The sequence below is a fragment of the Apteryx mantelli genome, chromosome 2 (assembly GCF_036417845.1).
Source record: "Apteryx mantelli isolate bAptMan1 chromosome 2, bAptMan1.hap1, whole genome shotgun sequence".
In the NCBI taxonomy this organism is placed as follows: Eukaryota; Metazoa; Chordata; class Aves; order Apterygiformes; family Apterygidae; genus Apteryx; species Apteryx mantelli.
In genome coordinates this window covers 14,518,145-14,533,004 of record NC_089979.1, presented here as the reverse complement: position 1 = coordinate 14,533,004, position 14,860 = coordinate 14,518,145, and the positions used below count along the sequence as shown (strand labels likewise).

General features: G+C 46.0%; 1 protein-coding gene across 3 annotated transcripts in view; it reads left to right on the top strand.

Moving 5' to 3' along the window:
• The first annotated feature begins 3,282 nt into the window (after positions 1-3,282).
• The window catches only part of DEPTOR (DEP domain containing MTOR interacting protein), an 80,408-nt gene continuing 68,830 nt past the window's right edge, over positions 3,283-14,860 (top strand). The window contains exons 1-3 of one of the 3 annotated variants that reach the window (XM_067290215.1): positions 3,283-3,327; positions 3,399-3,493; positions 4,132-4,227. In XM_067290215.1, coding sequence (XP_067146316.1) covers positions 3,462-3,493; positions 4,132-4,227 — 128 coding nt within the window. In that variant the 5' untranslated portion in view covers positions 3,283-3,327; positions 3,399-3,461. Of the gene's footprint in view, positions 3,328-3,398; positions 3,499-3,840; positions 3,934-4,131; positions 4,228-14,860 lie in introns of those variants that run through there. The other 2 variants (XM_067290216.1, XM_067290217.1) reach the window with 2 other exon arrangements.

The following is a 14,860-nucleotide window of genomic DNA, read 5'->3' as shown; positions in this document are numbered from 1 at the left end:
GTTATCTCACCATGGTGACTTCTGCAGGAACTTGGATGGTATATTAGAAAAAGAGAAGTTTAAAACATGCCATTTTTTCTGCTAAAAAATTACTAGCTTTTCCTGTGGTTTATCACGAGACTAAAATCAGCTTGGCCAGATGCTTTTAATCCTTTGAATCACACAAATGCTGATCCTTCTGACCAGTTTCTAGTAGGCAAATTGTTCAAACTTAAAGCAACAAATGAACAGCAATGAATGTAATCTATGCACTGCCAAGAATGGGAAATACTATTGTATGTAGCATGAAAAGAGGAGGGGAGACTGGACAATACCTGGTAGTTCCTCCAATTTCCCTTGCCAGACCCCTACTCCTAAGGAAGTTAACCAGCTGAAACACAAAGACAATTGAGTTCTCTTTGCAAATAGGCATGGGAATATAGGGGGGGAAAAACAGTTATTTTCTGTCAGTGTTGCAAGAGATACTTGAAAGAAAAGACTGCTTAAAGGCCAAAAACCTATTTTTTTTCTTCCTCAGTAAGAGAGGAACCAAGTATTTCTAAATGTGATGTTTACGTATTGCTGGCTCTTATATAAAAGAGGTTAGGAAAAAATGTTAACTCATTGAACAACTTACCTGCTAATGCCTTTTCTCCCTGAAGTGCTCCCTCATCTTTCACATGAGGTGATCAATGCCTTAATGATTTGTCTGTCATTTTGCTCTTTGAAAAGCTGTAGTCATCCCAGCAAGGAAAAGACAAACAATATTATGTAAAACACAGGAACATTGCTATAGCAGAAATGAAAAAACACACATGAATATTGGTAACTTTTTCATATGAATGTCACAGGCTAAAATAAGCTCGCAGAAAATTAATTAGTGGAACTAAAGATTTAGTTCATCAAATCTCAGAGTAATTTATCAAATCAAAACTTAGGCCACGGATGCAATATTCTTTTAAAGCAATATTCTGAAAGCAATATTATTGTCTCATTAGGCAGACATTTAGTGTTTCACCACTTGGACATTTACTCAGTGAGGTAAGTGAGGAAGTCATATAAATTGCTAGAATGTTTTTTTTTAAACCCGTACTCTAACACAGTGTCCCCATTCACGTGTGATGTTCTGCAGAGTGTGACAGTCTCCTTGAGTGAGATCTCTGGGGTTCAAATGTTTAGCCTTACTGCATGCCAGAGAGCCTTCAATGCCATCAACAGTCACTGCAAGACCCTTCAGCTTCCCCAGTGCTGGTGGTACCAGCTCTCCACTGGACCTACGCAACAGCGCGGGCAAGTCAATCTTGTTACTCTTTTGATGTAGTGGAGGATGAACTCTAAAGTGTCCCAGGGCTCCAGCTCAAAGATTTATCTTGCTTTTGCCTGAGGAATGCCTTACTGTTAGCTACTTACCTTAATCTCACTTAACTCAAGCCATGTCAAGGTAAAATGCAAGCATGTATCCATAATATCTAAACCAGACAACTCCTAAAATGGATCTTATGTTTATTAAAAAAAAAAATCAATCTCCTTGCACTGAGGTTACCTCAGAGATCTCTCTCCCCTGCTCGGCACCCTTGCTGTCAGGATTTCAGACTCTGCACGTGCTTTCCCACCTCTTCATGGAGCACCTCAGCTCTGATAGCCTGTCTCGCTTGGGAGCGAGGGTCAAGACCAGTGACCTTATGTTCTATATCAGTCTGTATATTAAAAACATGCAAGCTACAAACAGGTTATTTTATGTAGCTCATTGCTGGCTCTTGACTGAAGCATGACACTTTGCGGTTATGTTAATTAACCATTTTGGGGTGACACCAGGTTTGGGGTTACTAATACCTAATTTCCTCCCTTATAAGGCATACTGCAATAGTAAGAAACTTCAGTGTGTATATATGGAACAAATTAAAAATGGCATATCAGTGCACAAAGGCAAACATGGTACTATATAATCATTAAATAATTCAGTACAGGAAATTGCACTGACCTGCATTTTCCAAGTTGCAAGAATAATCTGCTACACAAAGATAGGCATTTCAGACTACAGTTCCACAGGCAAGCTGAGTCAATCTGATAGCTTGCCACTGCCTAAGGATAGTTCTTATTCCCCCTTTTCCTCTCCCTGTTCCTTCCTGTTTTGTTCCTGCTAGGCCCACTCCGTCCTTCGTGTCAGCTCCGGTGCTCACAAGCCCAAAGGGAGCTACCCACCTTTTGCTGTGTGAGTTTTCTGCATGTTTAGTGAACTGGATTGCAGCAAAGGGAGGTCCCACAAGCGTGAAAAGTAGCATAAGACACATTAAAAGAATTTGCAGCCAGAACCTCTGTTCTGACAGTGGTGCTTTCCCTTTTTAGCACTGGTGAACATTCAAATCAGCTACATCTATGTAATAGAGCCAAGGACTTATAAAGAAATGGTCTGTAACGTACAACAATGTTCTCTTGAAATTTTCTTTGTCTCAGTCATGAGATAAAGTGCTTGGTATAGGAACTACTGTGTGAAATTCTTTGTCCTAAAGATAAGGTCAGATGAGATGGTTGTTCCAATTCCCTTTTGCTTACAGCTCTGTGAATCTGTATGTTATATCTGTCCACAGTATAAGTAGAATTAAAGGGTATATACAAATATTGCAAAGCTACAGGAAGCAAGCTCAAGCTGTAGGGCTTGCACTCCTAAAGCCTTCTCTCTCCCTGGCCCATTCCACGACTGAAACAAAGGAAGATTCCATACAGATTCCACAGTGGCTTTTCTCTGCTTGTCATCCATAGACCATTAGTGGTCCCTGAGATGTCCAAAGGTGGTCATTAAAATGACTATACTGAAAAGGTCCATTTAGTCCAGTGTTCATCTCCAAAGTGGCTATAAACAGGTACTTAGGGAACAGCAGAGCAAGCATATATGAAACTTCTCCCAAATACCCACCTTGCTTCCAATTAATTTCAGCACAGAGAATTTCCTGAGCTGGATGTGGTTGCTGTCAGCTTAGTAACCCTCCATAGATGTCTTTTCCAAATACTTGTCCATTTTTTCCTTGAATCCAAATACTTTCATCTGTATCTGCAGCTTCCTTCGGTATTAAATACAAGTTGATTACGCACTGTGCAAAAAAAAACCCACCTCATTTTCTTTGTCTTCAGCCTGTTTTCTACAAGGTTCATTTGATTCCTTCTTAGTTCCTTTATTGGTCCCCGAAACTATGACAATATTGCAAACACTTAAGTGCAGGCTATTTTCCCCGCACACCAAGTGTGCGAGGGCAGAAATAAATGTAATGAATGGGCACTCAGGGGTTATCTTAATTACACTTGGTTGTAAATGAGCACTGCAGGGGGTGCCGCCTGGATTTTTTAAAAAAGGTGAGGTGTTTTTTTCCGTCAAACATGTTGACAAACAGCGCTCCCGACCTTGCTCTTTCCTTCCCGAGCAGGGCGGCGTTGCAAAGACGAAAGGCGGCGAGGAGCGCTGCGCCGCGCTGCGCTGCCCGCCGGGGATGCTGCACCCGCCGTTCGCTGGGGAGGCAAAGTGAGGTGGGCCGGGGGGCGATTTCTGAAAATACCCGCGGGGCGGGGGGGGGGGGGCTCAGCTTCGCGGGGTGAAAACCCAGACTCTTTGCTCCCTTGCATCTCGACGGGCATGCGGTGCGCCCCGTCGGGTGCGGGAGCGCCGCGGCGGCGGGGGCTCGGCCAGGGGCGGCGGCGGCGGCAGCCCCGGCCCCCCCGGCCCCCTCGGCCCCGCGGCTCGCTGCCTCCCGGCGGGGGCCGCCGGCCGCGCCTCCGCTGCCGTGCGCCAGCCGGGGGGGGCCGCTGCTGCGGCGGCGAGCGCGGCTGCGGCTGCGGCGCGGCGGCTGAGCCGGCTGTTCCGCTCCCCGCCGGCGACAAGCAGCAGCAGCAGCAGCAGCAGCAGCAGCAGCAGCAGCAGCAGCAGCGCGGGGGAGCCGCGGGGCAGCGGCCCGCCCCGTCCAGGTGAGAGGGAGCGGCCGCGGGGCGCGGGGCAGTCCCGCAGGCGCGGAGCGGCCGCGGAGCCGGGCGGACGCTGCCTGCCGCGGCTGCGGAGCGGCAGCGGCCGGGCGCGGCGGGGCGGCGCGGGGCAGCGCGGGGCAGCGCGGAGCAGCGCGGAGCGGAGCGGCGGCCGGGCGCCCTGACGGCTGTGCGTGCCCGCAGGCCGGCGGCGATGGAGGAGGGCATGAGCAGCATGCAGCAGAAGGCGGCCGAGCTGGAGCACATGGCCGAGGTCCTGCTCACCGGCGAGCAGCTGCGGTAGGTCGGGCCCGCGGCCGGGGCTGGCGGGGCGGCGGCGGAGCGCGGGGGACCTGCAAAGGCAGCGCCGGCAGCGCCACCGAAACACGCCGGTGCCTCCGAGGATAAAAACCCGCAAGCGATAAATGCAGCCTTTCGGCGCGGCGCGGCGCGGTGCGCCCGCCCGGGTCTGCAGCCGCGGCTCCGCTGCTGCGGGGTGCAGGGCGCTGGCCCCGGCGAGGTCCTCCTTGCTGTCAGGGCTTGTTTTTGCTTTGCATCAGCTGGTCCCAACTTCCCGGCAGATGGAAGGGGATCCCTGCCGTCAGCACAGCGCCGGGTGACCGGAGTTGTGCGCAGCGCAGAAACTGTTAACAAGGATGCCTGACTCAGTTCATCTTTAATTTCTGTCATGTATTTAGTGTACCATCTGTGCCCATGCACTACACATGAGCAAAGAAATTTTAATTTCCTTTCAGTTTGTTAACCTAACTTCTTATGATTCAGGCAGGAAAAATACTGTTATTACTGTTGTGCTATACACATATATATGCATGTGCTATGTGCATAACTAGAAAGACTGTAGAAATACTTTGCCGGTAGTTTTTGCTAGATCTTTCTTTGAGCTTTTTGCACAAATACTAGACAAGCACTTCCAAATGACAGAAATATTGCTTGATTTGGGAGCTACCATGACAGCTGCTAGTACAGATGCTGCCTTGGTATTAGTGACACCCACATGGTAGGGACCATTGGCATCATGTGGTGCATACCAGTGATATCCGTGTTGGGCAGTCAGCACTGTTTTCATGGTGAGGCTCCGGTACCAGCTCTAAACCGGTGTCTGCTCTAATCTTGAGATTCTTCATAAAAGTAGCCTGGAGCGAAACCTTGGGTGAAAGGGTGCACGAACCTGCAGGCAGTCCATGGTGGACTTGCTGCTGAGTTGTTAGCCAAAGTGCCTGATAAGAACCTGCTGTTTCTAACTTATTTCACTAGAAGTTGGATATTCAAAGCTAATACAAAACTACTATTAAGATCATGTTAAATCCTTCTAAATATCTCATAGCTAAATGTAAAAGCAAAAGCTTTGCAAACCTTCTCTAAGGAAAAGCTTAAGGAAACGTCAACAAATCTGGCTCCTGGAATCAGTTTGTTAGTATCACAATAAAGGATGACGTTTGTAAACAGTCCTTCTTATTTATTATGATAATTAAACATAGTGGTATTTTGAGGCAGGATGATCTATAGATACAAAATAATTATTCCTCATTCCATGAAGTTACCTATGGACATTTCCTTTCTGAAGCTGTAGGAAGTGGCCTAGATCTCCTTGGGCTGCGGTTTCACAAACAGCTCAGCCTACGTAATGGCTAGCTTTTGCTGAGAGGAGCTCTTGCTCCCCTCTTTTCCTCTCCCTGCTCCCCACTCCTGGCTGTGTAGCCCCACGTCCTCTGTAGCGCCAGCTCGCGTACTTCTTGGGCCTCTCTGAGCGGATTCAATGTGCCGATCTGGCAGAAATGCTCCACTCTTTGGCTAGGTTAGTTTTCCTGTGGGGTTGTTGGGATCTCTCTGTGCCCAGAGGGATCTGATGACTTCCAGAACCCACATAAGGTAAGTGGTGGAAGTGGGGAGGCAGCAGCAGGAGGAAGAGGTAATGGCGAGAAAGCAGGACGTCCCGTTTTTGGCAGCAGTGAGCTGTTGGATCAGCTGGAAATGTCTTGCAAAACTGCACCCTAAATTGTCTCACTTTCACCAATTCTGGTAGCTTTGTTCTGCTTCTCTGTTGTGGATATTCTGTGCAAAAGGTTAGTTTTCTCTATTTTTCCAGACAGTAAGAGCCTCAAAATATGTGATAAAACGGCTGGTAGACAAGCTTTAGCCAGTGGGGTATTTAAAGTTTCCCTTTTCCCATCCAAGATAAGTGTATCACTGTTAACGCTACAGGAAAACTTAGAGGGTTTTCAGGATCAAAGGCAGGCTATCTCAGAAGCCTTTGGGGCAGACAAACAGATGATAGAAAACTGGCACACACATGCATTCAAGGAAATGTACTGTACTTTATTCTTAGTGATGCTTGTAAATGCTAGATAAGGCCTCAGCGGGAATGATGTAGGAATGATGAGACAGGTGATTATGCGTGTGTATGGGGGAAAGTGCAGATGGGCAAGTGTTGCGTACTGTACGACAAACACATAGCTTAGCAGTAAAAGCGTAAAATGAAACTGTGACTGCGGTGTTGCTTATGCAAAGACAATGAAATGTAGGTATTTAAAGCCCTCTTGCACTGGCCTAAACATGTGTGTCTAAACTCAAATACTTACGATAGCTGCTTGATTAAAATTCCTTACAAAGTTTGTGTTGCCCGTCTTGCCCCAGCATCATGTGTTGCTCAGAGCCCCCCCATTGCTGCGGCCTCTGCGTTGCGCATGTGGCCTGTCGGGCAGGGATGTCTTCGTGCAAGGAGGGCTGAAGTCCTCGTCTTAGTTGCACCTTGGTGAACCTGGCTTTGCACTTAGGCAGTGCTGCTGGTGGGCACAGTGGCTCTATTCCCCCTTTTCCCACCCAGGCAAGTGCAAACTGGCCAGGGGAGGTAGAGGAGGAGGCCGAAGGGGCTTTTCCCTCTCGTGTGGCCGTGCCTTGGTTGCTTATGATCTGCATTTCTCTTTTGCGAGGTTGGGGAGCCTCTGCCCCCACATACGCTGCCTGCTGGCCACAGCCATCCCGGGGCAGCTGGGTGCTTTCCCTGCCAGCGCTGTGCTTTCTCCCAGCAGCTTTAGGCATCAGCAGTCTGCGAGAGATAAGGCCATGATGTAAATCCTGGTGCTTAGTGCGTGTAGTTTTTAAAGCAGGGATTTCAAAAATTTGACTCTTGGAAGGCCATTTAGTTGATCATGAAACAAAGCTGAAGACTCACCTTGACCGCAGCAATGAGACACTTGAGAGCAGACCCCTTAGCAGCTTCTTGCTGCCATGCAGTAGACTAGGGAGAGCAAGGGGAGAGCTGGGATCCCGACTATCCAGCAGCAGGGCTCTCTGGGCGCTGACAGCTCTGCAAGGGGCCGAGCCGCTTGGGGTCTGGCTGCTCCACAGCTCTGACCACCCAAAAGCCCAGCTCCTCCTCCCCACTCGGGTGCTGCTCCAGAGACCCTGCAGCTATTTGGTGGTGAGGTCTTTCTTTGGAGGTTGGCTGCAAGCAAAGGCTCCGTGGGCCACGGGTCACCCCTGCCGGTGTCACTTAGTGACAGCTGATCTTGCCCCTGGCAAGCAAAAGCGTTTTCAATGAACATTTCTTTATGTTTTTATATACTAGCTGGCTGCCTGTCGTGTAAGTCAGGGTTGTCTGATATCTTACTCTTTCACTAATTGCTTCTTGGTGCCAAATTGTCACTGAAATCTGTTATGTCTTCCAAGAATCCTTGATTTCTCACAGGAAATGTGCCTAGTCATTCAGAGAGTCTTTGGGCTTTAGCTGATCAGACAACAATATTAAAAGATTGACTTTTTTTTTTTTTTTACCAGAAGTTGCCACTGGGCATCTGATGGTGTTTTCTGGAGTAGGTGTATGTTCACTGATATTGAATGTTTCTTTCTCTGCAGACTGTTGGATACCTCTTTATCACCGGCCTTTTCAGGAAACAACACCTTTGCCAATTCATGCTGCTGTTAAACAGTTTAGTAAAGGATTAGAAGATTTTAGACCAGTGTTTTTGTTAGAATAGCAGTGACAATTCAGCACTTTCTTTCTGCTTAGGGAAAAAAAGAAGCATGTTTCTTAAAGCTTTTTCTCGCTTGCTTTCCCTAAGTGACAAAACACAAGGTATAGTTCAACAGAAATTTGTCTGCCTTTCTATCAATGTCTTTATAGAAGAGTTTAATCTTACAAAGGAGGCTTTGTATTGCAAACAGTTATAAATCATGAAGCTGCAAGAGAAAAGGCAAAACCAATTTTCACTGCTCTTCCAAAGGTCTCACTTTGGGAAGATTATCACTTTAAGAAAACTTGTTAATAAACTGGAATGCATAACTTTCATAATCATTAACTTTTGAACGGTGATAGCACCTACAGGTCCATAAATTTCGGCCTTTTTCACAGTAGTTGGGTTCAAAAGTTCATTGGCATCCTAAGCTACAAAGAACCAATTGCACACAGCAATGACAGTTTCTCAAGAAATGTATCAAGACAACCTTAGCATTAATGTATTACTATACTATAGAAATATATTAACTATATAGTTACATAATTCATTAAATATTATCACTGCATTTAAAACTATATTAACACTCTAGTGATGCTGCACTACTGTGTGTGGACTTACACACTAAAAGGAACATAAGGATTTAAGCTATGGAGTTGTCCAGAGGTCTCTTCCTCTAGATTGAAGTCTTGACTGGCCTTCAGCTATTAAACAAACTTGCATGCAAACTTTTTAGAGACAGAATTCATTAAGATGAGTTTTAGTGAGCTGCTTAAGCCAATCAAGCATTATACTTCTACCTAAAGGGCTGATGTGCCTTTCTACCCCCTGCACCAGGTTCTTGCCACTTCCTTACTTCTCCGCTAGTGATTACATTTCTGTTAGCAAAGAGCTCATTGATTCGGCTGAAAACTAACCCTGGAAAACTTGTTTCCATTAGTCCCACTGGAGAAAGCTTATCTGCTGACTTCTTTAAGGCGGATAGGACATCGGGGATTGTATCATCAGATATTTGTGGAACAAATCACTCCAGTGCTCTCTGCCCAAGTCATTTCACTTTCATTAATTTGTTTCCCCAAATCAAACAACTGAAAAGTTGGCAATCTTCTCTGGTGAAATTCCACCAAAGGAATACACTGAAAGAAAAGGTTTCAAAGTGAAGGTTGCTAAGGTTGCAGACTGAAGTGCTCTAAACCCAAGAAGTTTCCTGCTAACTCAATCCTGTCACAACACTTTTACCTGATGCACCTTCTCATGTGTTTGTACTAATTTTAATGACATCATGTCCCATAAATATGTATATAAGCATATATATATACACAAATATATACACATATATGTATATATGACTTGCGAGTCATATATATGACTTGCAGTTTGATTATGAAAAGGGCCAGGAACCTCCAGTTCTCATGCCCTTCTGTAAAACGTATGGTTATTCAGCATTTCTGGAAATCAAGAAATAAGGCTTTTGCTTTGCTCAATTCTTTTCTTTAAGATAGATGTTTTAATAATTTAGTCTTTCCAGTCAGTAGCTTTCCTCAAGTGCAACTCAGAGATAAAGTAGTTAACAGCGCATGTGCAAATAGTGTTCACTCTTCCTCTATGTACGCAATAAGGCGGATGTTGTAAGAGTGGTTCACGTTGTGTATTTTGTGTGTTGCATTTCAGATGGAGTGAATCATTAACTTTGGCTCGGATTAACAGAGATTAGCAGGCAGGCACGGGATACTGCATGTGAGAAGCATGTGCAGGAATATTTTTTGTTTATTGTAGGTTAGAGGAACTGCCCATGAGCAGGTAAGGGAAACTGTCTGGATATTGATACTTATACAGAGAAGGCAGAATCGGTCTGACACAGGGAATCTAGCTCTGCTGTATGTTGCACTCATGCAAGCCCTGCTTCTGTGGGGGCAGTGGCCGTACGCTGGCAACCTGACAGAGAAGTACTCCTATCACTGGTTGTTTTTATTTACTATTTGTGCAATGATACTGCCTAGGAATTTGAGCTATTTATCAAGTCCCTGCAGTGGTAGGCACTGTACGCTCAGAAGAAAAATGAAACCCTTGCAGCACAAATCTGGCACTGTGAGCCAGTTGGTTCGGAGCTGCAGCGAGATCTGTTGGGATTCAAATTTCTGGTTGGGAGATCAGACACAGAGCCCGAAAGCGGCATCCCAAAAATGCAGAGACAAATACCTCTGGTGCGTGGAGAGGCAGAAGCTGTACGGTGCTCGGTGTACGGGGATGGGTGGGGAGCGCTGGGTACAGTGCTCGGGAAAGACCCTCCTCTTTTCTCCTTCCAAAGTCACATTAGTGGAGTGAGAGACCAGACTGAAACCAGGAGGGAGGTCAACTAGCTTTTACTGTTGGATGTATGGACAAGGACTAGGGAGTAGTCTGTGCGCCATCTTTTAACTGAGACATTTCTTAGTATCTGTAGACTCCAGTACTTTTTGCAGTGTAAAGTTTAAGAATTTCAGTGCTTTCCACAGTGTAAAAATTAAGAATCTGAAGGGTACGGTGACAGCAGCAAAAGTCAACCTCTTTGCAGTCCAGGTGTCTGATTAAGTTCCTCTTTTCATCCCCATAACTAAGTGTCCAGGCACTGAGCATAGGCTTGGTTGGTACCTTGTGGCCTAGGGTCCGCTCTCAGAAGGAGATGTCACCTCCTGTGGCTCCAGGCCCCTTCTGCCTTTCTGGCCACTTTTTCTGCTTTTTGTAGCATGGTCTTGCAGCTATGTTGATTCTTTTGCCTCTTTCTCCCTGGCAGAACAGGTTTGTGTGAACATTTTTGCTAGCTGGCAGACACATTTTTTTCTGTCTTTGAGGCAGGGGTTAATAGTCATGTATTCAAAATAAACTTTTGTGGGAAGAGATTAGGCTGATGAAGAACTGCTGACGGGGATGAAAGGCTCAGTAAGAAGCAAGAGTTAGCGGCTTTTGTACTTGTACATAGCTTTCTAAGAAGCATACACCCGGTAAAAATGCCACAGAAATTAAAGTACAGAAGCAGCCTGAAGAGAAACTACATTAAGTTTCCAAGGTTAGTAATGACAAACTACAAAAACTGCAAAACTTAAAATCTCAGCAGAACCACTGGCATTCGTAGAGTGCAGAAGTGTGCACTTCACATTGGTCATGGGGTTTTCTTCCTTAAGCAGGAACAGGACATATAAACCATGTATTTTAAACCATTTTAATGTATAAACCACTGGCTTTTAAATACAGCTTAAAACTATTTACGCATAGTCTCACAAGGATCCTTAGTTACACTGGTATGACTAAGAGTACCAGTATTATAAATAGAGTGGAGAGACAGTTTTACAAAGGCAGTTTGGCTTAACCAACCAGCAGAAGGAAAATTGAGAAGGGATTTTTCATCAATTTCATACATATCGACAACAGTCATGCTTTTCTTTTCTTTTCTTTTCTTTTCTTTTCTTTTCTTTTCTTTTCTTTTCTTTCTTTCTTTTTCTTTCTTTTCTTTTTTTTTAAACAGTTTATTGATTTGATCTTTGCCTTGAATCCCACATTTCTCCAGTGTCCTTAAGGAGAAATGACTGTATCGTGATTTTGTCTCTGTCCCTTACACAGCAGCAGAAGTAAAGCTGATCTCAGAATTAAAGAAAGTTAAAATATTTAAACCCAATCAGTCAGTCACACACTGCTAGGAAAGTGCTTTGCACCAGGAGTGGAAGTATAATAACGTGCAACCATGCTCCTTCATTCTTGGAAAACTCTGAGGCATTGAGACAAAAAAAGGTTTCATGGAGCACAGAGAAAGGAAAGATAACCCACAGACTCACAGGCTTACTTGGATTATAGAGAGACCTGTGAAGTCAAAGGAGACTAGAGAATAAATGAAGATAGCCACATATGGGGGAATTTGGACAAGAAACAAGATGGCAGCCTAGAGTGGCAACTGAAAAATGCTGTTATTTGGATTGGTAATGGATATGATATTGATAGCTACCACTTCTGAAGCCCTGTAAGCCTTTGACTGCAAAAAAAGGTGGAGAAGAGAAATAAAGGGATAATTCTAGACCTGAATTAAATTAACCCTGTTTTCCAAAGAAGTAACATATCCTATGAAAGTGTGTTATTTCATAGATTTAGTGCAACTAAGCAGCCTGAGTCCTGTTCTACACTCTGGTTTTAAACAACCAGAAAAGCCTGTATAACTTGAGCAAAATGCATGAGAAAGGTGTAAAGAAGCCAGAGTCCTTAGGACATGCACTGTGTTCAGTGGACTGTTGGGCAGAGATATGCGAGCCAAGTACAACCTTACCAGCTCCAACACCGAAAGCAGCCTGGCTGTGTCCATGCAAGCCTAGGATTGAGGGGATGAGTTAATTCATGAGAGGTTTTGTCGCAGCCACGTTCCTGGGCCGCTTGCAGAACCGGAGCTGGTATCTCTGCCGGGGATGGCTCTTTGCTGCAGGGGGAAGTCATGCCCCCTTGCCCTCTGCCAATGTGCATGGGGTGTGCTGGGGCAGTCCTCCACCGACAGTGTTGTAAAATGCTTTCAAAGCAGTTATTTCTGCTGCAGTTTTATCCCTGCTCCTCAGGAAATGGTTGTCAGTAGGTCTGCTTCCCGTTACGTCCGTGTCTCTGTCCCTCGGCCCAGCTGCTCCTTCATGATGCAGCTGCGCAGGGAGCCAGGTGCACTTGAGGGCAGAAGAGCGGAGAGCAGCTAATGGTTTTGAAGGCTGCAGTTGGGCCAAAATGTCAAGCTAGTCCTGCCGCTGGAAGAAGTGGTCCTCTCTTTGCTGTGCACCCCCAGACCCATGTGTTTACGCCTGCTGATCCCTCCTGTGTGCTGATTCCCCTCTGCAAGCTTCCCCTTCCTTTGGACTGGCAGAGGCGTCTGTGGGGACCTTGTGGTGGCTGGCTTTGGGGAAGTGATCTGGCAGGGCTTGGTGATGGATGATATTTCGGTTGGGTCAGTTTTACAAACCAGTTTTCCGCCTGACCACATAAAGGCTTTGAGCAGTGCAGTGCAGGCGGGGGAACAGGGACCGCGCCGGCTTATGCCATTGCACTGAGGTGCAGTTTGAGTTTGTGGTTTTCTGATACAGCAGCTCTAACTGCAGGCTGCTCCCGCCCGCGCTTCGCACTTCCCTTGCACTTTGCGCTGGCGTTCCTCTGTCCCGGCACTAAAAATTCAGGGAACTGAATCAACTGAAAACAAGTAAGAAAAGTTTAACTAAAAAGGCTTAGCACATGGTCAGACAAGTGGCAGTGCTGGGGTGCAGACGGACAGGGTCACAGATGGGGAGAAGGACCTGTGACTGCAGCCCGCTGGTGGAGGTGCTTGGCCACCCCTCAGTCTGCCTGAACTCTGTGTGCATCAGACATTTGCTCGATTCCCATTTAAAAACTTCAGACTCCAGTTCAAGACAGACCATAAAAATGATGTTGAGCTTAAAGGCCCAATGCATGACATTACAAGAGAGGCCCAGAAATTATGTGTTTACAATTTGCCAAGTTTATTTCTCCTCCAAGGTTTTTACCTTTACCTCTGTATTTTTGCCAGGTTATCATACGTGAACAGAGGCAAACATTGACATGTGTTATTTCATGTGTTTTGAAATCTGTGCCATGTAATTTATGCCACCAGCACATCACAGTGACAGCAATATGATAGCACTGCTTCAGAATGCAAACCCCTTCCTTAATTATCAGCCCTATAATTTTACAGTCTTCATAGTTTGTTTCTTAGAAGTGCCTCAACCCAGCAAATGCATTCAGATCTTAAAAGCACATTTGCAAATAATTAAAAAAGTGTGCCCGATGGGGCTTACTTTTTAAGAGCAAATATAGAAGCTAGTTTTCACGTAACAAGGCCATAATTCTTTATTACTTTGCAATTGTCCTGGTGACGACATAGGATACTGCAGCTATCTCACAAGTTTTTGTAGGGAAATGAGGGCTTTCTTGTCTGTTGAGAGCCAGAGGGCTGTAAGCCATGCTGTGCATTTTACAGCAGTGTTGGGCTGGTATAACATTTAACGGCTGCTGCAGAAAAGGGCAGCCCAGCTCCCCTGGACCTGTGCTCCTGCTGCTTTAATGGTGCCAGCACTGGTGCTTATCTGACCCCATGGTGACCCAGTCTGGGGAGCTCAGGCGGTTTACTGTGGTGTGAAACTAATGCAAGGAAGAGGGTCAGCTGACCTGGGGTCAGGGAAGAGGAGATCCAGAGACCCCTTTTAGTGGGAGACCCCACAGTCAGATTGGCTTATTGCATCTCATGAAGTTGCATCCCACGAGAGCGGCTGTGCCAGTCCAGGAGTCCCTTCTCACCCCTTGCCTCCCTCCTTCCCTGCTATCTTTCTTGAGCTCCTTCCACTTAACCTTGTGCCAGTTCCAGAACTCATCAAACCTCTCCCTCAGTGGATTTAACGTATTAACTTGGCAGAGGAGTAACCCAACAAGGAGCAAGGATTTTTTCCTGCCTGGTTACAGAGCTGAAGTGACTTACAGAGAAGCTGATGAGGGCCAAAGCCACCACAAGGGACAGCCATGGGACATGGAGGAGAGAAGAGCAAAGGCAAGGTGTACAGGGAAGAAAGACCTTCTCTTTTTGGTGGCAAAAATGACAGATTGACTCAGCTGCCTATGAAACCATAGCCTCAGTTCCAGTCCGGACGCTGGGGTACTGCACTGGTATGAGTGTGAGCCCAGGAAAGAGTCGCATGGATTGTGCATTGGAGCTGGTTTGCATCCCACCAGCTTTGGAGGCTGGGCAGAATAATCTCTTTTCATTTCCAAAAGACCCTGGAGATGCAGCTGAAATCAGAGTGAGACCATGTTTTTCTCTCTTTATGCAGATGTAAAAAATTGCACAATTTGCAAACCAGTGGGGAATCCAGCCCTTGTTAGAGCCCCTTCCTACAATTTAAACTTCAAAACATTAAATTGCTTCCAGGGAAATCCTTTTTGTAGGCTTAGGTACT